This window comes from Tenrec ecaudatus, chromosome 2 (genome assembly GCF_050624435.1).
Source record: "Tenrec ecaudatus isolate mTenEca1 chromosome 2, mTenEca1.hap1, whole genome shotgun sequence".
NCBI classification, from domain to species: domain Eukaryota; kingdom Metazoa; phylum Chordata; class Mammalia; order Afrosoricida; family Tenrecidae; genus Tenrec; species Tenrec ecaudatus.
This window is the reverse complement of record NC_134531.1, coordinates 35,955,851-35,979,967: the sequence shown is the minus strand read 5'-3', so window position 1 is coordinate 35,979,967 and position 24,117 is coordinate 35,955,851. Positions and strand designations below refer to the sequence as shown.

Here is a 24,117-nt window from a genome sequence, read left to right as displayed (position 1 = left end):
ACACAGTGAGCCAAGGAACAAGGCAGCAGGCAAGGTTTTCTTAAATTGGCATCTGCGGCCTTAGGCACCTTGTCTGACACTGTTACAACTGCTCTGAGGTGTCCAGGAGCCCTTCATCAGGCAAACCAAAGAATGGACTCACTTAAACAGAAAGTTGTTCATTTGGAAAGGAAAGCACCTGACACAGCAGGTGGAGACTGGAGTGAGATGCTGTTAAATGAATTGTGTCCAGGGTTTGTGGGGTTCTGGAGCTGTCTGTATTTTGAGGTTATGAACAGACTAATCCTAGGTCTGGTTCTATTTCTCAGGTCCAATCCCCATCCTGGTAATGCTCTGTCCATGGCTGGGTCTTGCACAGGCATGGACAAGGAAGTAAGCTTGTGATGCTTCCCACAGGGCCTCTTTTCCCTCATTCTGCCTGCAGATTCGCCATCTCCAATCTCTCAACTCTAGAGCAGGCATTTTGTTTTGGTTGGACTGGATGATCTCTACAAGGAAGCCTGGTTGCACAATGGTTAGTGTTGAGCTGCTAACCACAGGATGAGCAGTTTGAAACCACCAGCTGCTTCGTGGGAGAGAGTCAAGGCTTTCTATTCCTGTACAGCTGCAGTCTTGGAAGCCTACAGGAAAGCTACCTGTCTGATTGGGTTGCCATGAGTCAGAATTTACTTGATAGCGAGTGTGGTTTGAGTTTTGAATGATCTCAATGTGCATGGGATGAAAATATGAATCCAAATCCATCTGCTCCTTATAGGCCAGTGATTCTCACCATTCCTCATGCCGCGACCCTTTCATACAGTCCCTCATGTGGTTGTGGCCTCCCCCCTACAACCTGAAAATTATTTTTGTTGCTACTGTATCAGTCATTTTGCTACTGTCATGAATTTGGCGACCCCTGTGAAAGGGTCGTTGGACCCCTAAAGAGGTTGCCGCCCACAAGTTGAGAACCGCTGCTCTAGGCAATGCCAGAGATGGGAAATTAAGTCTTGCTGCTCTGTACAAAATAAATTCTGAGACAAACTAATTTTCAACACAAATCCAAATGACAGCTTTTCTAGTTTACCCTGAAGTCCAGGGGGGGAGGGGCGATGTAGTGAAATTTTGGTTCCTATATAGCCTGTTTCTCACAAGTGGCTACCAACATCTCATTCCCTTAGAAGTTATATTCATATATATGTGAGAGTTGGACATTGAATCTGGAAGACTGAATTAACAAACCCTATAGGGCAGGCTAGAACTGCCCGAGTTTCGGAGACTGCAATCGTGTGAATGGTAGTAGAAAGCCCCTTCTTTCTCTCGCTGAGCGCCTGGTGGTTTCAAACTCCCTACTCTGAGGATCCCAACCCAAAGCATAACCAATATGTCACCAGGATGGATGCATTTAAATTATGGTGCTGGTGACCAAGTACCAAGGATTGTCAAATGAAAAAACTTGTAAAAAAGACAGCCAGAATGTTCTTTAGACTAAGGCAAGGATGGCCAGGCTTGTCTGACGCATTTTGGACATGCTTTGCAGAGACCAGTCCTTGGAGAAAGAGGAAGAGAAAAAGCCCTCCATGAGATGGATCGACACAGAGGCTGCCACAATGGGCTCAGACGTAAGCACAACGGTGAGGCTGGCCAGGACTGGGCAGCGTTTCCTGCTATTGTCGATAGGGTCGCTTTAGTGGCACCTACTAGAAGGCGTTTATCAACAACGCGGAGATTGGGACGCGCACTCTCAACGTTGCAGTTGCGGAATTCGGACGTGCAATGTTCCAGGCCCAAGATCCAGCGCGCGCGTTCACTCCGGAACCAGCCCGACATCCACCACCCGCCACACCGGCCGGACCTCACCTTCCCGCCCCTCTCCCCACTCCTAACCCGCCCCTACCCTTCCCCCTCCACCCCTTTCCCCTCCCCGTCCCTCGGTCCATCTTCCCTTCCCTAGTATCCCTCCCCCACCCCCACCGCTCAGCCCCCTCTAAAATAGTCTCTCCCGCCCCGGCTCTACCCGCTCCCTCCGGGCCCCGCCCCCAACTCCACAACGGCCTCTTCAAACGCCCCGCCCGACGATGAGCCGGAAGTGCGTCACTCGGAGGCGCCGGGGTGCTCGTTTGGCGCGCGCGTCCTGAGGAGCCCTTCTCAGTTGGGGGTTTCGCTGTTGTCTTTCTTCTGGGACTTCCTGCGGACGTTGGCGTCTCGGACAGCGTCTTCGGTGTCGCTGATCTTCGAAATGCCGTCGTCTCTGCTGGGCCCGGCGGCGCCGGCCCCCACGGCGGCCTCCGCTCTGCAAGACGCGCTGGAGAACGCCGGGCGGCTCGTGGACCGGCAGCTGCAGGAAGACCGCATGTACCCGGACCTCTCCGAGCTGCTGCTGGTGCCGGCCCCAAGTGAGTGGCGATCCTGCTTTCCCAGCACACGGAAGCCTCCAAATTGGTTCTTAACCCCACGGTTGGTTCCGACGAAGACCACCGAACGCCCTCTTTGCGGCATTATTCAAGAGCGGAAGAGAACTTGTCCCGTCCCCCCCCCCTTTACAGACACTTGAGGGTTGCGCGAACAAGCTGCGAATGGAAACCAAACCCGTACCCAACTCACTGCTGCCGAGCCCATTCTAGAGCCCCTGTAGGGTGGGGGAGGTCTGCCCCTGTGGGTTTCCGAGTCCGTAAGTCACTACGACAGTAAAAAGACTCACCGCTCCAAGGGTTCGTTGCTTAGGCCAGAGGAGTTAGAGTTTGCGATTTGGGTTACTTGTTCCCCCCCTCCCCTCAATATTAATATTGAGAGCGCAAACTTAACCGCGGAAACTCAACCGCGTTCGGTCAAATGTGCTTTTTAATGGTGTAGGACGTGCTGGGAGATGTTAAACGCACTTCTATAGAATAAAGGAAGAGAACAGGGAAATCAGACAGGGAGAATAAAGCAGGAAACAAGTGTCCACGGAAGAGAGGTGACAGGAGTCTTAACGGTTTTAAATTTGGCAGGCTTCTCAAAGAGTTTGACATTACATAAGTTACATAAGTAAGCAACAAAATACTTGTAAGATGGAAATTGACATGTGTAAGTAAAATAGTTACAGGGTTTTTTGTGTTAGTGGGAATCAGTGGAATCCAATGAAATAAACTGCATTGAAAATCGGAAAGACTTCTTTGGCGATTTATTAAAAAATGATATTCGATTAAACTTGTAATCAAAGGAAAGAGGAAGGTGGTGTTTCTCCCTGACATGTTCCTGACAACTACTTATCTGTGGGCTTGTCTGGTCTGGGCTGCATGGCCTACTAGCAATCATCTTGAACGGTGTTACTCACCTGGGCCCTTTTGGCTTAAGTTTGAAAGCGAGATATAAAATCAGTCCATACCTTCTCGCCTTACTGTAATCCTATCTGACCATACTTTGGCACATACTCACCTTTGCACATCTCTTCAACCAAATCTCTCCTACATCCGGTTTCTAGGCACTCTGAACCTCGTATGAAAGTCATCCTGTTTAGGAAATCATTTTACTTGTGCTCTTCCTTGTTCCTGTTCTGGACTGTTGTTTTTGTCTAATAAATTTTACCCACACTGCCTTAAATATCATTTAACCATGCCCAGTCTCACCACTGTTACTAATCCAGCCTTTGTGCCTCCCACTGCCTCCACTAGTTACATGTATTATTATGTTTTAGGTTTAAATCAGAGGGCTGGAATTTGTTTCAAAATAATCCACTGGGAAAAGAGCATACATAGTGATACAAATGAGTTGGAATTGGAATGTTGTTGATAACTGGTAAAACTGGATAATAAGTACTTTGGGGTTTATTACATTTTTCTATCTGTAGATTTTACATTTTCCATGATTCATTTTTATATTGTAGTACATGTTCGTTTCCCTCAGCAAGTTTTAATTCAAAACTAAACATACCTATCACTGTGGAAGCAATTCCAACTCAGCATCCTTACCGGATAAAGTTGTACTGCCCATAGGCTTTCCAGAGCTAATCTTTATTGACACAATCTGCCACATCTTTGTCCAGCAGAGCAGCTTGTTAGTGTGAACCACTGATCTCTGCTAAGTTAAATGCTTAATTGCTGTGCCACCCTCCCATAGTCAGCTATAGAGTAGAAGTGCTCCTTATGGTTTCTGAGACAGTGACTTTATGAAAGCAGACAGCCTTATCTTTTTTGCCCTTCGAGTGGCTAGTGGGTTTGAACAGTCAACCTTAAAGTTAGCAACCCAGCACTCAAATCACCATCCATTGCTATCAGGTCAATTTGACTCATGGTAAACTAATAACAGGGTTTCTGACCAAGACTAAATCTTTACAAGAGTGGAAAGCCTCATCCTTCTCCCGCATCATATCATGAGGGCTTCCAAAATAGGTCCTCAGGCAAGGTCTAAGGAGTCCATATTCACCACTAGGGAGAAAGGCTGAGAGAGACTCACGCCCTTAGTGATTTGAGAATTCAAGCAAGGGGAAGGCTGCCTGCTGAGAATGCTTTATGTAGAGCTGTCTGTGGTTTGGTCCTCAGTAAAATAATCATTTTTTGTGTGGTTAATTGAGTGTGTTTTATTCTGTTTGATTAAAAAGCTTATGTCCAGTAAAATGAGTTAATTGTATGGAGATGAAACTAATGAGGAGGTGGCATGGGTTGTTTTACCCTATAAATGTTGAAGGAAATAAGCTTATATTTTCACTCCAGTCAGTGTCTTGTTTGTTCACAATTGTTTTCTCTTAGAATCTCACAGACATTTAATACTTTCTTATTTAGATTGAGAACATAACTAAATTATTGAATTGTATTTTCTTTGTTCTTGAGTAAGTTTGTGAAGGACAGTATTCCCTTGAGGGCCGGAATCAGTAACTGCTGCACTGCCCGTCTGGCCACGGCTGCTTCTGCTCCCCTCTGGAGACATTCAATGCATCTTTTTTTTTTTTTTTTGGTAGCTTGTAATGCTTTTATGCCTGGCTATTGAGTAAAGCTTTCTTTGTTTTTTTAATCCTGCTTTCTTGGTTTTGTTTTGTAGATAACCCCACTGTTTCTGGGATGTCAGATATGGATTATCCTCTACAAGGCCCTGGTTTGCTGTCAGTGCCGAACCTTCCAGAGATCAGTTCCATCCGAAGAGTTCCTCTCCCACCAGAACTTGTGGAGCAGTTTGGGCGTATCCTATTCAAGTTCATTTTCTCATTATCAGAGTTGCTTTTGTTGTTTTACATTGTATATAAGCTTGTGTAACGGTCTTCATTAAAAATAGATTCAATTACATGGACAGTTTGCAGCATGCCTAGGTAATATTGTATAAAACTGAATTTTGGAAATGAAAGTGCCGTTTTAATTGTTGGCTACATTTAAGGGAGTGTTATTCTTAGAATGAACTCTGCAGCTTTGAATTCCGTACTGCAAAGTATCAATTTCCAACCAAGTGCTGCCTGAGGGCATTTTTACTACCTCAGGTTTTCAGTGTCAAGACCCACACTTTCCTTCCTCCTATTTTAACATTTTGAAACTAAGATATAGCTCCAAATGTTAAAAAAAAAACACCACCAAAACCTTGCAGATGTATACATATATATTGTCCTCAAAAGAAGTTACTGGACTTTTACCCTTAAATGATGTCTTAGATTTGAGGAAGGTTAGAAGTGATCGCAATAAGAATCTATATTTAAAGGTTGGAAAAACTCGGACTTATTGGCATTTTTTCCTAGACTGAGGAACTAGAGGAGTTTTGTGTTTTATTAAAAATAAAGGGGTTATTTATTTTTTCATAAAATCTGGCAACACTATAAAAAGCTTCAGGTTTCACAATAATTTGCTAGAAAGCACTTAAATCCAGAGCTCTCCACACACAGAGATCAAGATGCTGTCTATTAACAAAAACTTAACCTGAAACCTTTTAAAATATATGAATCTGTTGTAAAAGTAAAGAATGAGGACTTTAGCACTGAGTGAAGAGTGTTTTGTGGTTTAATGTCTAAAGGTGAGGGGCAGTGTTCAGAATCAGTGTTTGTGGGTTTTAATTGCTAGCGGTAGGACCATTGCCTTTGTCCTTCAGAATACATTCTAACCAATGGTGATTGTTGCCTAGCACGACTACTGCAACTGCTGGCACTAAACTGCACATTGAAACCCTGATGAAGGAAATATACTTTTACAGCAATTAGATGTACTTTAAGAGCTCAGCATTGTGTAGAAATTAGAGATTGTAAGTATTTTTGTCATACATTACCATTTTCGTTAAAGTAATTGTAAATTATGATAGTTCATTTGCTGTTGATGACGAGTGGATCAAAGTGATTTTAATCATTAATTTTAATCAAAAGCGTGAGAGGCATGAGCTTGAACTCCTACCTTACATCATCCTACTTCAGATATGCAGTGTAATTGCATGATGGGTGTGTTTCCTCCGATCAGCAGAGCGTGGCTCACAATTGACAGTGATATATTCATGTGGAACTATGAAGATGGGTACGTATTTAAAGGGGGGTGCTGCCTTGAACATGTTTAGGATTTAGGTGATCTTTATCTTGCCTCATGTCTCATCTGAAGTGTCCAGTTTCTCTTATGTGTGTGACTTGTTGCTGCATTATATGCATGCATATCAATCAGCTGGGGATATTGTTACAATGTGGATTCTGTGTCAGTAGTTCTGAGGGAGGTCCCAGAGTCCCCATTTTTAACAATCTTCCAAGTGATGTTGGGTAACACTGAGTGGCGAGGGTGTATGTATGTCTGCCCTGCACTTTTGTTTTTAACCTTTTATTATGAATGAGGTGTGGGTTTACAGAGCAGACCATCAATTTTATATTCAACAATTGATAGACGTTTAATTTAAACTCATCCATTGTAATCCCCTTATGTACCTTCACTTATTCCACTTCTCTGTGTTTCCTGTTTTCATTTCTGCATTTTTTTTGTACCCTTCCAAGGGTCCACAGCTTTTATCTTGTGTTAAAAACAAGCCCATTGCCATCAAGTTGATTCAGACTCATAGCAACCTTATAGGCCAGAGAAGAACTGCCCCTATAGGGTTTCCAAAGCCATACACATCATGCAGGAAACTGCTGCATCTTTCTCCCATAGAGCAGCTGGTCAATTTGAACTGTCAAACTTTTGTTTACGGGCAAGCACTTAATCAGTGCACTATCCAGGCTCCTTTTTATATTATTTTTTACATGTTTAAAAACGTACTGTGATTTGGGTGAAAGCTTGCAGAGTAAGTTCGTTTTCCTGCACATTGTGTATTAGGACATGGGTTATCTCCGCACAGTTCAGCAGCACTCTTCCACTTCTCGTGTTTCTCGTTTTCATTCTCCCTTTCTTGTCCCTACTTTCTGACCACCTGGGAAGATGCTGCTCTTTTGATATCATATGAATGATTATTCTGAAAAGTTCCTCCCTTGTATAGTTCCCCTTACTGGCCTGTCTGTCATGTGGTTGAAAGAAGGGAGTTCTTTTAGGCTTGAAGGGGAACTGAGAACCACAGGTTCTATCGCTCTCTCATCAGCATGTCTGAGCTGTTCTGTGTGACTTTTGCTCCGCCTTTTTCTCCTGTAACACCTTGCTTTTGTGGAGGGCTCCTGTTACTTTCTGTGAAGATTATAATAACTCACTGCCTCTACTCAAGTCTGACTCCTAGCAACCCTGGAGGACAGACAGGGTAGACTGCTCCTGTGAGTTTCTGAAACTGTAACTTTACGGCAGTAAAAAGTTCTTTCTCAGGAGGAGTGGCTGGTGGTTTCAAACTGCTGACTTTGAGGTTAGCAACCCAACGCATAATCACTATGCTACCAGAGCTCCATGTACAAAGATAGTAAGTCTATAGTTCTTTGAGAGTTGGTTTGACATTTTTGAAGACCTGTTTTCTTTAGGAGTAGAATTTTGATAATTGAGGTGATTGATCAGTTATTATCTGGGCATGATCTTGCCTGCATATTCAAAGTATCTAATAGGTCTGAATAAAGCCTAACCTGTGTACTCTTGCTAAAATGAAGTACATTGACTTGGTGGTAAGCTCCATCTTGGCTGTTGGGAGATAACATTTTCCTTATTTCCAGTTCTCTACAATCCTTGGGTGAGATGTAGAATAACAGCAGAAAGCCCATAGTTAAAGATGTTACTCCTGCCACTGAGTAATTTTGTACTTCTTAACACACAAAAAATTGTACCAGTAATTACAAATCCATATTAAATGAGAACTTCCAGCTTAAAGTGAAAACATTTCCGTTTGGTGATAGTTTTACTAGAAGTCACAGTAGTTCTCTTGTTGAAATGCTGTAATAGCAATAATGTACACTTTTGATTACAGGTAAGATCCCTGAGCATTAGTCACTCTGACACAGTTGGTTTTATTGCCATAACGTGCTCATTTTTGTGCTACAGAGTAAAGCCTCTACAATTTGGCATCTGTAGTCAGGAAAATCCAATGAAAAATAACTATAGTCTAGATAATGCAGGGATAATTTCCTTTCCTTAAAGAAAGTTTCACTGTAATGGAATATATCAGATTTCCATTAATAGTTTATTCATTCACCAAATATTTATTGAAGACTTTCTACTCCTTTAAAGAATTACAGTCTCGGAGGCCCACAGGGGCAGCTCTAAACCTGTCCTGTAGAGTCCTTTTGAATTGGCACGACTTGATGGCAGTGATTTTGTTGGTTTGCTTTTAAATGTTCCAGGCAGTTCTTGTGCTAGGAACCATACTGAATGAGCAAAATGTGATCTCTCTCCATGGAACATGCAGCCTAACTTTATCATAGAACTCATTTGAAAAAAAACACACTTAGTGAAAACTTCATAACACATAAACGCAAAAACTGACTTTACAGATGGAGAAAGCCTTGTGTTTCTCACTTGGAGCTGGCTGGTGATTTCAAACTGTTGACCTTGTAGTTAGCAGCCCAATGCGTAAGCATTACCACCAGGACACTTATATACTGGTATAAATCTTTAGGCTACAAATTCAACTCAGAAGCAACTAGACTTTTCAATTATTTGATTAATTTTCCATCTTAAGCCTTAATTCCATCTAGATATTAAAACTTGTTTAATTCATTATTCTCCAGCCTCCAATATTCCCATGTATCAGTTTGGAAAGCTGTGCCAGTCATTACAAGGCCTTTTAAATGCCAGGCAGGGGAACATGGGGCAGTCTGATCTACATGCGTTGCCATTTTGATCTTTCTTATTTGCATAGTCCTTTTTACTTAACACTTGTTAGAATATTCAATATCCAGATGCTTTTTGTCATGTATGTCCCCCACCCCCGCCCTTTCTGTGCTTACTCTGTGCTGTTTCTTTTTAACTAACTTCGGGTTTTGAGATTCTTTCCTTGACTGTTTAAAATCTTCTACATCATTGTGTGTCTTACTGTATCTTTTACTTGTTGTGTTTCCTTTGGATTGCTTACTATTTCTCTGTTGTAATTCCTGACCTGTTAATGCATAGTTTCTATCTTTTCTTTGTTCTTTTTAAACATTTAGTTTCTATCTTTTCATTAGACTCTTTGGTTTATTAACCACAGTTGTTTTCCTTGCTTCATCCAGCAACTGAGTCTAATTCTGTTAGTAGCTTTGTCTCTTGACAGTAAATTGAGGGTTCCCCTCCTTGTGTTTTGATTTTGTTTGTTTGTTTTTGAGTCTGTGGGTTTTGGTAGGCTTGGGGTACCATTTAAAAGGGTAGGAGAGTGTGCAGTCAACAGTATTTACCTTTGGAAGCGAGCATTTCTCTCTTCTGATAGGGCCTAGCAAGTGAGCTTTAATTGAATATTAGGGGTTGTGATGTAGCTTTTCCAAACACAGGATTTAAATAGGGGTTAGATTTTTTTCATTAATGTGTCTACTTGAATTACATTATAAGCTTCAAGTTTATGTTAAGGTTCTGGAGAGTTTTTCAGAATGTCCTTGTTCCACCCTCAGCCTATGTTGTCTGTATTCTCTTTCCTCCTCCAGGGAGAGAGGATGTCAGGAGAGGGACACCATGTATTAATTCAGTCTTAGAAGTCCTTTTGTCCCCGAGGCTCAGGACAGAGCAAATTTTGGTTGCTGGTTTATTGTTTATAATAGTCTTGGTATCTCCTATATTCCTTTAAAACAAAGTTTTATTGACACATAGTTCACATAGCATACACTTTAATATGTTAAAAAGAGTTGTACAATTTTCACTATAATCAGTTTTAGAACATTTTCTTCGGTATTCATTATCATTGGCTTCACCTTTCCTTCCTTCTACCCTCCCATCCTCCCCATAAGCCATTGATCCAGTTACTGTCTCTATTGACATACGTGTCTTTGCATACTCAAAATACAGCTCCCCCCTTTAAAAAGAAAGGCAAAAATCACAGCCAACAACAGTAACAAAATAGACTAGAGAAAAGCCTCCATTGAAAAGAAAGCAGGAACTATGTTTTAAAACAAATTTAAAATGGGTCAAAGGGAGATCAAAGGATAAGTAAGGTGTCAGATTTTAAAATAAAACTGGTTTTGCAACAATCCACTTTCCATTGCACTCTGCGTGATAGCATCTCTATTCATATGCCTGGCCCTTGGCCGGGGGAATTCACCAGAGGCCTAATCTGCGTGTTTCCCTTCATTTTCTTTTAATGTGAAGTAACTTTAGAATGGGTCATAAAGGAGTTCAAATGATAGTATATTTACCTACATCTATGACAACCAACTCTGCAATGCTCCATGATAGCGAGGAGAGTCACGTCCCTCTTCTGTGGTTCACTGGAGGCCTAGTACATGTAAACCAAAACTGAACTCACTCCCGTGAAGTCAGTGCTGACTCAGAGACCCCTGTGGGTTTCTGAGATGTAACTGTTTATAGGAGTAGAAACCCAGTTTTTTGCCCTTGGAGCTGCTGGTGGTTTTGAACTGCTAACCTTGTGGATCACAGTCAATGAGTAACCACTATACTAACAGGGACCCTGCAAATGGATTTAGAGCTTCCACTGTCATCCATACCCGCCTGCAAACTGAGTTTTCACTATTTAAACTTGGATGTCATGGATATCATGCCCTCCTTTGGATTTGGATTTTATTATTTATAATCCTTGGGTCACATGGGCTTAGTGTGCTTCTTCCATGTTGATTTGGTTGACACATCATTTATATGGCTGCTTGTTGGAAGACAAGGCTCCAAGACCCCAGATGCTATTCTTTTTTTATAAACTGGTGTATCTCTTTTATTCTTTTTTTAATCATATATATATACACTTAATCATTTTATTGGAGGCTCTTACATCTCTTCTCACAATCCATCCATCCACTGTGAAATCTCCTAGATTATAGTAAACATAAAACTTCACGTTTGTTTATATGTATCATTTGTTTTTCTTCAACTTTTCACAGAGGAGACCTTGCCTATTTTGATGGGCTTAGTGAAACTATTCTTGCTGTGGGACTTGTGAAACCAAAAGCTGGTAAGAAATTAAAGTATGAGGATGTGATTATGCTTTGGGAGATAAATAGACTGCAAAGTCGCTGAATTTCCTATTGAAGTTTGGTTCTGAATTCTATTTAGAAATATGTGAAATCATTAGAGAAGTACTGTTCTCACTTTAATAGTCTACAGTATAAGCAGTCTTATACTGCACAGCCTTTAAAACCATTGAACTATAATTCTTGCATTATAACCTGGTTTACTTCATGCTGTTTTTTTTCATATATACCTGAAATGTTTTATTATGTTATAGAATTTTCACCAACTACTGAATTTATTTGACAGTAATAATTGTGCATAGCATTTAGTATGCTATACTAAAGTGAAACAGGGCCTTAGCATAGATTAATATAATTTTTTTAAATTCAAAATAAATTTTATACTTGTATTAAAACCCCTTCTGAAACTCTAAAATTGGTTGGTTTTGATGTATAAACTCATTTTGGGAAAGAATTCATTCTTCTCTGAAAGATGGACTTGTAAATTCTATCCTAGATTCCTAACAAGGACATATTTTCCCCAGTAGACCTGAATCTTGTTTCTTCCAACCTTATTTACAAAATTAAATCTATATCATAGTAAACCTAGAAAATTTACATGGCGTTTAATAATTAAGTGATTATTTCCCAAGGAGACAGTGTTTCTAGTGTATTTACTTTAATAAAGTTATCATTTTAAAATGTTTTAAGGAATCTTAAAATGTCAAAATTCCTGGAATTAGACTGTAATCAATAGTTCATTTTAATGATAAAACCATATTAAATGAATGGTTAAATACTGGATATTTTTCTAGAAGTAATTCCTATCTCACATCTACTTACTTTATTACAGGTATCTTTCAACCACACGTGCGACACCTCTTGGTTTTAGCAACTCCTGTGGATATAGTGATTCTTGGACTCAGCTATGCTAATTTACAAACAGGTAGATGGCAGTCACATGATAAAATATGACCACGTAATACAATTTAAAACTAGTCATTTTCACAGTTTCTATCAATAAGACTTCAGTAAGCCTTGTCAATTTTGAAGATAATGCAAAGACGGCTGTAAACTTTTAAAAAAGTAAGAATTTGATTCCTGCTTTAATGATTTCTTCTCTTTTTAAAAAACAAAATCAGGTCCTGGAGTTCTTAATGACAGTCTGTCTGGTGGAATGCAGTTGCTTCCAGATCCTTTGTATTCTCTTCCCACTGATAATACTTACCTTTTAACGATAACGTCGACTGATAATGGCCGGATTTTCATGGCTGGAAAGGATGGCTGTTTATATGAAGTAGCATACCAAGTAAGCCTGACATTTGTAAACATATTTGCTTTTGACTTCATGGAATAGGGACAGAAAGACTTTTTTCCTAATTTTCTCATTATATAAGGATATCAATTTATTAGTTTTCCTATATATTTTTTTAATTTTGATGTACATTATTATAATTTTGATGGAAAATAATGAAACATGCCCTGCGTGACCAAATCATTTCCATAAACTCAGTCCTCTCCCTAGAGCTAAAGTACACATCTGTTCTCTCTCTGTATTTCCTTGTAAAACATATACAAATGTGTATCTAGATAAGTTTTTGTATAAGATTCAAGTGCATAGTGACTTGTGTGTATATGTTTTGGTTGGGTCATAGCATTTTTCACAACTTTGCTTTACTGTTAATATGTTAGTATGTGGTAGATAATTGTTTTATGATTGCTGCATGGTAATCCATAGAATATGAATATACCTGGTTTGCTTAACAGTTCCTCTCGAACTTCTATGTTGTGTTTAATATTCAGATCATGCGTTAATGAATATTGTTTTCAGGTCTCCTTAAGTGCATGTGTAGATCTTTTCTAGATTAGAGACCTGAAGTTTGAGAGAATGCATTTAAATTTCTATTTAATGCTTTGCTGTTACCCTGAGGAGTTCTGACCCTTAGCAGTCCTTTATGAATATTTTACTTTTCCCCCTCAAGTAATTCATTTTGGCCAGTCTAATGGAAAGAAGTTGGTATTTTTTTAAAGTTGTACAGTTGTTATATACTGTTGGCTTTTGTAGTTTTATATTCTGGATTTACTGCTCTGACAAATTCTCCCCCCGACACATTGCCTGTTTCATACGGCCCAAAGTAGGAGGCTTCAAGATAGTATTTACCAACAAGAAGGTTAGTGGTTTAAATCCACCTAGAGACCCCTTGGAAGAGTCCTGGCGACCTCATTTTGAAAATAGGGTTTGCCTTGTTAACTCTGCCCACATGATGTCACCATGATCCCTTTCTGGGTCAGAGTGGATTCGAGGGAAACTGACAACCACAATACCCTGAGTCACACCGGTGATTTAGTGGAAGACCTGTTTCTTGTACTACATTGTCCCTCCTTTTCAGTCACTCTTGGTTTTGTGTGTGCTGATGGCAGCTATTGCTGTGACTGTCCTTTTGTGGGAAAAAATAATACCTTCATCCTCTAGGCCAGTGGCCCTTGTGTACTGGATTTGTTATTCTTACTACTGTGAAATGGAAATTAAGATAACTAAAATATGTGTTCTTTTAAGGTTCTTGAATATGCAGCTGGTTTCATTCAGCATGTACTTAATTATAATGTAACACAATGATTATTTTCAATAATAGATATTAACTTAGAATGTACTTTTCAGTTGTATGTCTTTAAGATTGCATGGCTGTATGGTAGGTCTGAGGGAATGACATTTGTCTTATTTCTTTCAATTTTCTCTTTAAAGGCAGAAGCAGGTTGGTTTAGCCAAAGATGCAGGAAAATAAACCACTCAAAGAGCTCGCTTTCTTTCCTTGTTCCTTCTTTGCTACAATTCACATTTTCAGAAGATGGTAAGAAAACAAAACAAAATGCTAACATATCAGGGACTTAACATTTTATCTTGAAATTCTCATTTTGTCATACTACATAGCATTTTTTACAGAGTCTTAAGATATAAAAGGGGAGTTACTTACCATGGATACTGGGTTTTTCTCCCAAGGTCCTTATGTAGCCTCAGGAAATGTGTCTACAACATCTGTGCATGCAAAAATCAAGACAGGTGTTTGTGGGCTTGTGTTACACAGACACGATGACATTTAACACAGTCTGTCCTCGGGAGTCTTGGAGTCTATATTCATATGCTCACCTATTCACTCAAATGAGTGCTTTCGTGCTGATCTGTGGACGTACACAGTGCAGTGAAAAGCGTGAGTCCCCAGCACACACATCGCAGCTTGGGTTGGACAGGGGCACACTCCGTCTTCCAGTGTTCAGCTCTCACACTATCAGCAAGTGCCATGTTCGCTGTCTGTTTCGTGCCACAATTTTCTTATTTTCTTTTCGTTGATAGTTTTGCTCTTTGAATTAGTTCACAAGCACATTGCTGAAATGCTGGGCAGGGATCCTAAGCCCAAGATGGCTGTGTTTTGTTCTATGGGAAAAAAAGTCATGTGTTAGATAAGCTTTCCAATACAAACTAAGAGTTCCATCTTAGTAAAATGTATTAAATAAGACAGAAACACATAAAGCAAGCTTATTTATGATTGGTTGATGGAAATTTTATGCCCAGAGATTTACAGAAACCTAACCCCGTAGTGGTCACTATTGCTAATTAAGGGATCATGGAGACTATAGTTATAGACAGAAAAACTTCATGACTTATAATTATTAATCATGTTTTATTTGGTCTAGAATAAATTCCCTGTATAGAATTATTATATTTTAGCTTTGAATTAACTAGTAGATTTTGGCAAGTGTATGAATTTATAAAAGACTTGAACAAATGAGACTTAATTTTCTTTTTCTTTTTTTAGATCCTATTGTTCAAATTGTAATTGATAATTCCAGAAACATTTTATACACAAGATCTGAGAAAGGGGTAATACAGGTAAGTATTAATATTATGCTACCATTTAATGAGAAAGGGAAAAGTTCTTAGTTTTTTAATTTTATTTTTAAGGAAAAATCAACTCAGTTTGTTTTTTTTTCTATGAGTTATTTGCTGTTTCATTGTTGGACTGTTGGTTTCAAGGTTGATTATTCAAACCCACTAGCCACTTACAGAAGAAGGATAGTCTGTCTGCTTCTGTAAAGATTTATAGCCTCTAAAACCCCGTTATCAGGTCACTGTGGATCAGTATTGACTTGATGGCAGTGGGTGTGGCTTTGTTTGATTTTAAACATTCCACGCTACTTCCTTGGACTCTGTTAGAAGATTTTCGATTATTATACCCATATAAAGTACCAAAATTAAAGAGTCGCTGAAAAAAAAGTTTGTGTATTAAAAATGTAGTATATATAGTTGTGTTTAAGTGAGTACAATTCATTCACAGGTTTATGACTTGGGCCAAGATGGACAAGGAATGAGCAGAGTTGCTTCTGTTTCACAAAATTCTATTGTCTCTGCTGCTGGAAACATTGCGAGGTAACATATAATTTATCGTTACACTTCCTTTATAACCAGTTACATAATTTGCATGCACTAAACACTAAAGTGTTAAGCCACGATGCCACGCAAGCGTGGCATATTCATTCAGCTCGTATGCACTGAAATGTGGATATTGAATATGGAGTGCCTTAGAAAAATGGATGCATTTTAGTCATGCTATTGGCAGACAGTACTGAAAGTGGCATGTGCTGCCAGGGAAGAAACAAATCAGTCTTGGAAGAAGTCTAGCCAAGATTTCTAGAAGTGGTAGTGTCAAGACTCCATTCATGACCTTGGACATTTTATCAGGAGGGAACAGTCCCTGGAAAAAGACATCTTGCATGGTAAATAGATGATCAGTGAAAAAGGAAGACCCTCAATGGCACTTACATTATTATGTTTCTTACTACTGTGAAATGGACATTTTTGAGGTAATTAAAATATGTTTCACTAACAGCATTTCCTAGGTTGCTGATAGGCAGTTTATTTTATTGAGCTTTTACAATTGTATACAATGACCATTTTTAATAATAGAGGCTATCTTAAAAAATAATAGGTTTTAACTCAGAATTTACTACTTTTTATGATCATTACTTAAGCCACATACATTCGTAGTGTTTTCATCATTTTTGATGGTATTGTAATACTTTCCTAAGAGTTTAGTTTAAAACTCTTTTAGGAAAATAAACCACCTCTTTTAGTATATTTTAACATGTAAATCCTGGTGGAAAATGTTTCCTTAGAATTTTGTAGACATTTGGGGAAATAAATCTGTGTGCATAGGTTTAGTTAGTATTAAGGTAGCAGATGGACATTGGGCCTCTATTTACTTCGATGCAAAGAACACTGTGTTCTATTAAACTGGCACTCCGTGATGCTCACGTTCCCAACACAATTGCTGAAGACAAATATGTGCATAAGCAAATGTGAAGAAAGCTGATAGTGCCCAGCTATTAAAAGATACAGTGTCTGAGGTCTTAAAAGCTTGAAGATAAATAAGCGGCCATCTAGCTTAGATGAAACAAAGCCCACATGGCAGAAGCACACCAGCCTGTGTGATCATGAGGTGTCGATGGGATCAGGTCAAAGAACAGAAAGTTGTATCATTGTGAGTGAAGGGGAGTGCAGAGTGGAGACCCAAAGCCCATTTGTGGGCAACTGGACATCCCTTTACAGAAGGGTCGTGGGGAGAAGAGCCAGTCAAGGTGCAGTGTAACAAGATGAAGCATACAACTTTCTTCTAGATCTTTAATGCTTTTCCTCCACCCCCACCCCTACCCCTAACTATCATGATCCCAATTTTCCCTTACAAATCTGAGTAGACCAGAGGATGTACACTGGTAAGAATTTGAAACAGGGAATCCAGGACAGATAAACCCCTCAGGACCAATAATGAGAGTAGTGATACCCAGAGAGTAAGGGTAAGGTGGGGTAGATCACAAGGGGGAACCAGTTACAAGGTCTACATATAACACCATCCCTGAGGGACAGACAGCAGAAAAGTGGGTGAAGGGAGACATCAGACAGTGTAAGACATGACAAAATAATTTATAAATTATCAAGGATTCATGGTGCTGGGTGGGGAGGTGGGGAGTAAAATGAGGAGCTGATACCAAAGGGCTCAAGTAGAAAGCAAATGTTTTGAGAATGATGATGGCAACAAATGTACAAATGTGTTTGACACAATGGATGTATGTATGGATTGTAATAAAAGTTGTACGATCCGCCAATAAAATGATTTAAATAAATAAACAAAAAATTTAGTAGACATTTGAAAAATACTTCCTGCTTTCTTTTAGGACCATAGATCGTTCTGTTTTTAAGCCAATTGTTCAAATAGCAGTGATTGAAAATTCTGAGTCACTCGACTGTCAGTTATTGGCCATCACACATGCAGGTATGTTGTATTTACCTATGTGACATCACTGTTAAAAATTTTGATAATCCTGTTTTTTTGTCTCTGAGTAGAAATCCATATTAAGATTTTTGAATCAATTATTAATCCATATTAAGAATTCCAGAAATATTTTAAGGATTTTGAAAATTTAAAAATTCTTCTGGCTCTCTCTCCAATATTTTAGAATAAAACCAAGTCTGAAAGATGAAGTGGCTAACGTGTCACACTATTAGATTGGCACCTAGGCATCCTTGGTTTGTACTTTCAAGTTCTTCTAAAATGTGTTGATACACCACCAAATTCTGAATGGCATTTTACTAGAAGTTCATTTCAGCTAGTAGTCTCTGGGGATTCAGAACCAGTCAGCAGCCTGATATACAGCTATAACAGACTTCTGTTGCCTGTCTTCAGTATCACAGGTCCTTATCTTCTGTGACTGATGCATATTTCTCCCCATCATCAGGTGTAAGGTTATACTTCAGCACTTGTCCGTTCAGACAGCCATTAGCACGGCCTAATACCCTGACACTGGTTCATGTTCGTTTACCTCCTGGATTTTCAGCCTCTTCAACTGTGGAAAAGCCTTCAAAAGTACATAAAGCTCTTTATAGTAAAGGTATGTGCTGAAGAACTATCAGATTTCATATTGGTTTCTTAGAATTGATAAAATCATAAGACATTAAGTCATAACAATTTTAGTTTTAGTAGTGCTTAAATACTTAAATGCTGTTTGAGTTCTTTTAATTTCATCATTCTATCAGTCTCAGCCTTGTGTATGAGCTCACTGGTCAAAGTCAGTGTTACGTCTGCTGTTAATTGATTTTGAGCTCCTCTGGTACCATGGCAAACATTGTCATGATTGCTGCTCTCTTTTTTAAAAATTATTTTTAAACACCCCTCCCCCACAAAAAAGAGTCTCTCCTGCCAGTCACTCCCTGTAAGCCTAGCTCTGTTTACCTGCAAAATCTCTTGTGACTGATTTCTTTCACTGAGTATATTTTCTGGTGTGGCATGTATGTGTACTTTGTTCCTTTTTATGGTTGTTAACTCACTGTAAATATTTGGTTTATTCATTTATCAGTTAGTAAATGTTTGAATCATTTTTACACTTGGCAATTATGAATAATAATGCTGTGAAATGTATTTACAAGTGTTGTTTTGGTGTGTTTTCATTTCTCTTGGGTAGATACTTAGCAGTGGGTACAACTGTTTGAACAATGGAAATTCTCTTTAACCTCGTGTGTTATCACCACAGTTTTCCACAGTAGCTGTGCCATTGTATATCCTGCCAGCAGTGTTGCAGATTTGTGGTGTCGCCACATCCTGGCCAGTGATTGCTATCTATCTGTCTTTTGATAGATGTACTCTACTGGTGGAAAGTAGAAATTCATTGTAGTTTTGATTTGCATTTCTTTGATGACTAATGATGCTGCTCATTGTTTCATGAGTTAATTGGTCATTTTTCTGGAGAAATGGCTAGTCTGATTCTTTACCCAGTTTTTAATGTGGTCATTTGTGCTTTCATTATTCAGCTACTGTAAGAATTCTTTGTATATTCCAGACACAAGGCCCTTACTGGATACATGCTTTGCACATGGTTTTGTCACCGTCTCTGGGTTGTTGCATCGCATCACTCTCTTGATTGCTGCCTTTTGGTGCACTGTTTGATTGATTGATTTTGTCAGCAAGCTAACTTTATTCTGTAGGCAACACCCACTTGGCAATTTAAATATTTTGCACATTATAACCCAGGATATATAGCCATCTGCTTTTGCATCTCCCTGGATGGTTCCAGAGCCCCTCAGTAGGTACAGCACCCACTTTGGGAAACACTGGCCTAATCTAAAGTCATGAAGATTCATTCCGTTTTATCTCTACAATTTTTGTGTATTTTAAAGTTTTTGTTTGGGGCTCTTATCCTTCATTAGTTAATTTTTGTATGCAATATGAGGTATGATCTGACTTCACTCTTTGCATCAAGTTGTAGTACCGTCTGTTGGAATGACTACTCTTGCCTATGAAATGACTTGGTGCCCTGTCTAAAATGAATTGTCCTGGGCTGTCAGTTCTGTTCATTGACCTATGTATCTATATGTCAGTAATACACGATCTTAATGGCTATAAGTTGGTAGTAAGTTTTAAAATAATGTGAGATTTTTCCAACTCTGCTCTTCATTTCCTCCAAGGTTATATTTAACTGTACTTTCATTTCCACATGAATTTAGGTTAATTTTGTCAGTTTTTGTCCAAAACACAGCTGGGATTTTGATAGTTGAACCTGTAGATTAATATGGAGTGTTATTGATAACTTAACCTTAAGTGTTTGAATTCATGAACGCATGGTGTTCTTTCCATCTGTTGAAGCCTACTCTGATTTTCTTCAATTATATTTTCTAGTTTTCAACATGTAGGTCTTAACATTTTCGTTAAATTTACTCTGTGAAGTATTTTTGTTGTGCTTTTGTGAAGGGAAATACATTATAAAGCTAGATGTGTATTGAGGAAGAAGTATCTGTGGTTTTAATTTGCTCAATTCAGTCAAACTCCACTCACACATTCATGCCAAATTTTAGAAAACATATTCTCCCCTCTCAGTGGAAACTACTTTCAATTGCTTGGTAAGCTAGTTAGAGGTCTAAGGACTTAACTACTGGTATGTTCCCATCACCGAAACCCATGTAATCTGTTAAAGATTGCTTTTAACAAAGGTAGTATAAAAGACTGGGCACAAGATAAAAAGGAACTGAATTTCCACATAGAAGGCATGTTACAAATTCAAACTGTAATCATACCTGTGTTTGCTGAGATGCTTGCTTTTGTAATAGATTTATTGCTGCCATTCCTTGAGCACCTTCACCATTTTTATTCATACATTAGAAATAACTCGTCCATAAATGGCATCAGTGAATGTTAGACACCATTAGTTGTAAGTCACATTATTTTATGTACTAATAAGTTGTGTGGTTTTTTTTAAAATCAATTAATTTATGAAACCTAGATTGCAAAGTCCACCCCAATTTAAGAAATGTTTAAATATGAAATGCTTACCTAGAAAGTATAGCATAAGAACTGGAAAACTCAACTTCTTTGTTTGTTTATTCATGCATACTTGATTGCCTATAATGATTAGCTGTGTTTTGTTTTTAGTTGCTATTCAGTTGGTATGTGTGGCTGTGTATTAAAGTTTATATTATGAAGATATTGTTTTATATCGTTTACAAGATTTTGTGTTAAACTTTTAGGCGTTCTTTTGATGACAGCCTCGGAAAATGAAGATAATGATATTTTGTGGTGTATCAACCATGATATATTCCCTTTCCAGAAACCACTGATGGAAACACAAGTAGGTTATCTTTTGAATTGTAGGGGAATTTTTTTTGGGTATAATTTTAAATGAAGGCTAATGTTAAAGAGCCATGTCATTTATTATTTGCTTCTAATACTCTTATGTAATTAAAAATTGTAATGAAAAGAATTCTATTTTTAATTTTTTCTCCCTGTTGTCAGGCAATAGAAAACATGGTGGTAATACTAAAAGCATTTTTAGAAAATTTTTGGAACCATGTGTTTTCTATAATGTATCTGAAAAAGTGTGTGCGTGTGTATGTCCATATGGATATATAATAGTTTTATTTAAATTTTAAAGCTTTTTTTTTTTAGTTATAAATATTTTCAGACATACAAAAGTAAAGAGTAAATTGAATTCCACATTCGGGAAGTACAGATCTTTTCCCATCTTTCTTCTCTAAATGTACATATGCAAACAAATATACGTACAAGGTTGTTATATTCTAAAAGCAATAACTCAACATGCCACTTTATTGGTGTAGTGTTTAAGCTGTATCTCAAACAAATGAGGACTTTTTATAAAAACAAATACAATGTGTGAGCTTTTTATTTAGGTGTGAAGCATCATGATGTCTATAATCTAACTTTATTGTATATAAAGATAAAGCAGGTGAGGGATGTCGCCTCTTGTGATGGAGCTGGCCCTATGGTCCTCTCTGGGCCTTGTCAGCTCTGAGCAGGAATACCGTTCTCGGGGCTTGGTGGGCCAGGAAGTGTTCTACTCACTCTCCTTCCTTCTTTGTTTCTTCTGTGTGCTCTAATCGGGGTTGGGGTTGCGGGGGCTGAGGGTCAGGGAGGTCCACATAGTTGAGATTGGGGCTGACCCCACAGATCTCTCTATTGGTTCCCTGCTACATGCCCGTGTGTTGTATTCCCGTCTTGGCTCACCTGATCTCTCCCTCTCCTGTGGAGGTATATATAAACAGTACCCTCCCCTTGGATGGGTTAGTGCCCTGCTGCCCCCCGACCCATGTCTCCCCCACCCCTCTTTCCTCCTCTTATTTAGTTGGCTGCCATATGTATCCCTGGATTGCGTTTGGCCCCTATCATAGTACCTGGGCCTTAACCTCAGGAATGTATGTACATATTAGCTTGCCCCTAGGCCCATTTTTAAAGCTTATCTCTGTGGATTCATGTTGTATTTGTCTTTTTGTGTTTGGCTTACTTTGCTTAGCAGAATTTCCTCCAGTTCTTCCCTTGCAGTGATGTGCTTCATGCGTTCATTGCTATCCTGACCTCAATTCCACCTTATAAATCTGACTAGACCAGAATATGGACACTGCTACAAATAAAATTCCGCAACACAGGGACTCCAGGACAAATAAACCCCTCAGAACCAATAATGAGCGTAGAGATACCAGGAGGATAAGGGGGATGAACAACAGAAAAGTGGGTGAAGGGAGACAAGATGTAAGATATGAAAATACGTAATCTATAATTTATCAAGGGCTCATGAGTGAGGGAGGGTTGAGGGAGGGAGGGGAGATATGAGCTGATATCAAGGGCTCAAGTGGAAAATGCTTTGAAAATGACAATAGCAACATATGTACAAATGTGCTTGGCACAGTGGATTGTGATAAGCTATAAGAACCTCCAATAAAAGAACTTAAAAAAAACCAGATGTAGAATGCTAACAATTGGTGAATTTAGGTATTGGGTATACAGATGTTTTAGAACACACATACTTTTTAACACCAAGTCTCCTAGCTTAGAAAGCAATTATAACCTCAGAAAAGAAAAAAATCTATGTCAGTAAATATTATTAATAAACCTACTAGTGTAAATTAACCTTTTCTGGAAAGATCGCAAGAGTAGCCAGTCTTTGGTCATAGGACGAATTGGGATCCTAGGGGAAAGTGTGTACTGTGCCGGAAGAATATCAGGTTCTCTGCCCTCCAGCAGACTCACAGTTTCGGAAACCCGCAGGCAGGTCCAGCCTCTCCTAAGGGGTCAATGGCAGGGAGTTTGGTGTTTGTGGAAATAGTGTATTCAATTTATTTTGAGAAACTTTTGTTTTTGTCTTCCAATAGTAAAATATAATTTATAAGTGTAAAATCCCCTAAGAGAACTGGCCAGTTATTAAGTGATTAGATCTGTATTTGTCCTCCCAGCCCCCACCCCTGGGAATGTTTTCACTGCACGTAACTTAAATAAAATGTATTAAAAGCTTGCTTGTTCTTTTTCTTCTTTAATACAGATGACAACCCGAGTTGATGGTCATTCCTGGGCTCTGTCTGCAATCGATGAAGTGAAAGTGGACAAGATAATTACACCATTAAATAAGGATCTGATCCCAATAACGGACTCACCAGTTGTTGTCCAGCAGCACATGTTGCCTCCCAAGAAGTTTGTTCTGCTCTCTGCGCAGGTGTGCATGTGTTGTTAAGATTGGGACACAAACAGAGAGGTGATTGGTAATGATTTCTTCAAGTGCTGAGCGGGCGTCACGTAATAGAATCAATCAGCTATTTAAGTTTTTATTGATGTTCCTCTTACTCAGTTCTTGGGAGGACTGTGTAAATACCAAAATATTTCAGACAGAACTTGCTCTTTAAACGTGTATACGTTTCCCACCATTTCTGGCTTTTATGTTCAAGAACACAAAAATACTGTGAGATAAATTTTATTCCTGAAAAGCAATGAAATTAAATAATTGGAGTACCCACACTATTCTAAAGCCTTTTCTCACTATTTACTTTCTGAATTGTAGTGCAGGAGGGCAAATCTAGGTGTGTAAACAGTGAAATTCTCCAAACTAGAGAGTATGATTTTAAAGTATTCGTCTTCTAAAACATCTGTTTACCCAATACCTAAATCTAGCAGTTATTAGCATTGTGCTACACCTTTTTATTTTTAAGTACTTTCATTGGAGGCTCTTACAGCATTTATCACAGTCCATGCATTCATCCCTTGTGTTAAGCACATTTGTACAAGGGTCAGTGTGGGTTCCGCCTGCAGGGGAGGCATCCTTCCAAAGCTCTGTTTTGGATTATAGACAAAGCAAATATGTTTATATAACTAGTAGTATACTGTGGGCACTATTAAAGTTTGCTGCCT

The 24,117-nt window shown here is 38.9% G+C and overlaps 1 protein-coding gene across 1 annotated transcript in view; it reads left to right on the top strand.

Annotated features, from left to right (window-relative positions):
• The first annotated feature begins 2,080 nt into the window (after positions 1 to 2,080).
• NUP155 (nucleoporin 155) overlaps positions 2,081 to 24,117 on the top strand; it is a 57,862-nt gene continuing 35,825 nt past the window's right edge. The window contains exons 1-13 of the mRNA XM_075540951.1: positions 2,081 to 2,372; positions 4,993 to 5,130; positions 6,338 to 6,434; positions 11,321 to 11,391; positions 12,243 to 12,335; positions 12,532 to 12,698; positions 14,133 to 14,238; positions 15,202 to 15,275; positions 15,721 to 15,812; positions 17,615 to 17,712; positions 18,176 to 18,328; positions 20,955 to 21,055; positions 23,258 to 23,428. Coding sequence (XP_075397066.1) covers positions 2,216 to 2,372; positions 4,993 to 5,130; positions 6,338 to 6,434; positions 11,321 to 11,391; positions 12,243 to 12,335; positions 12,532 to 12,698; positions 14,133 to 14,238; positions 15,202 to 15,275; positions 15,721 to 15,812; positions 17,615 to 17,712; positions 18,176 to 18,328; positions 20,955 to 21,055; positions 23,258 to 23,428 — 1,518 coding nt within the window. The 5' untranslated portion in view covers positions 2,081 to 2,215. The remainder of the gene's footprint in view (positions 2,373 to 4,992; positions 5,131 to 6,337; positions 6,435 to 11,320; positions 11,392 to 12,242; positions 12,336 to 12,531; positions 12,699 to 14,132; positions 14,239 to 15,201; positions 15,276 to 15,720; positions 15,813 to 17,614; positions 17,713 to 18,175; positions 18,329 to 20,954; positions 21,056 to 23,257; positions 23,429 to 24,117) is intronic.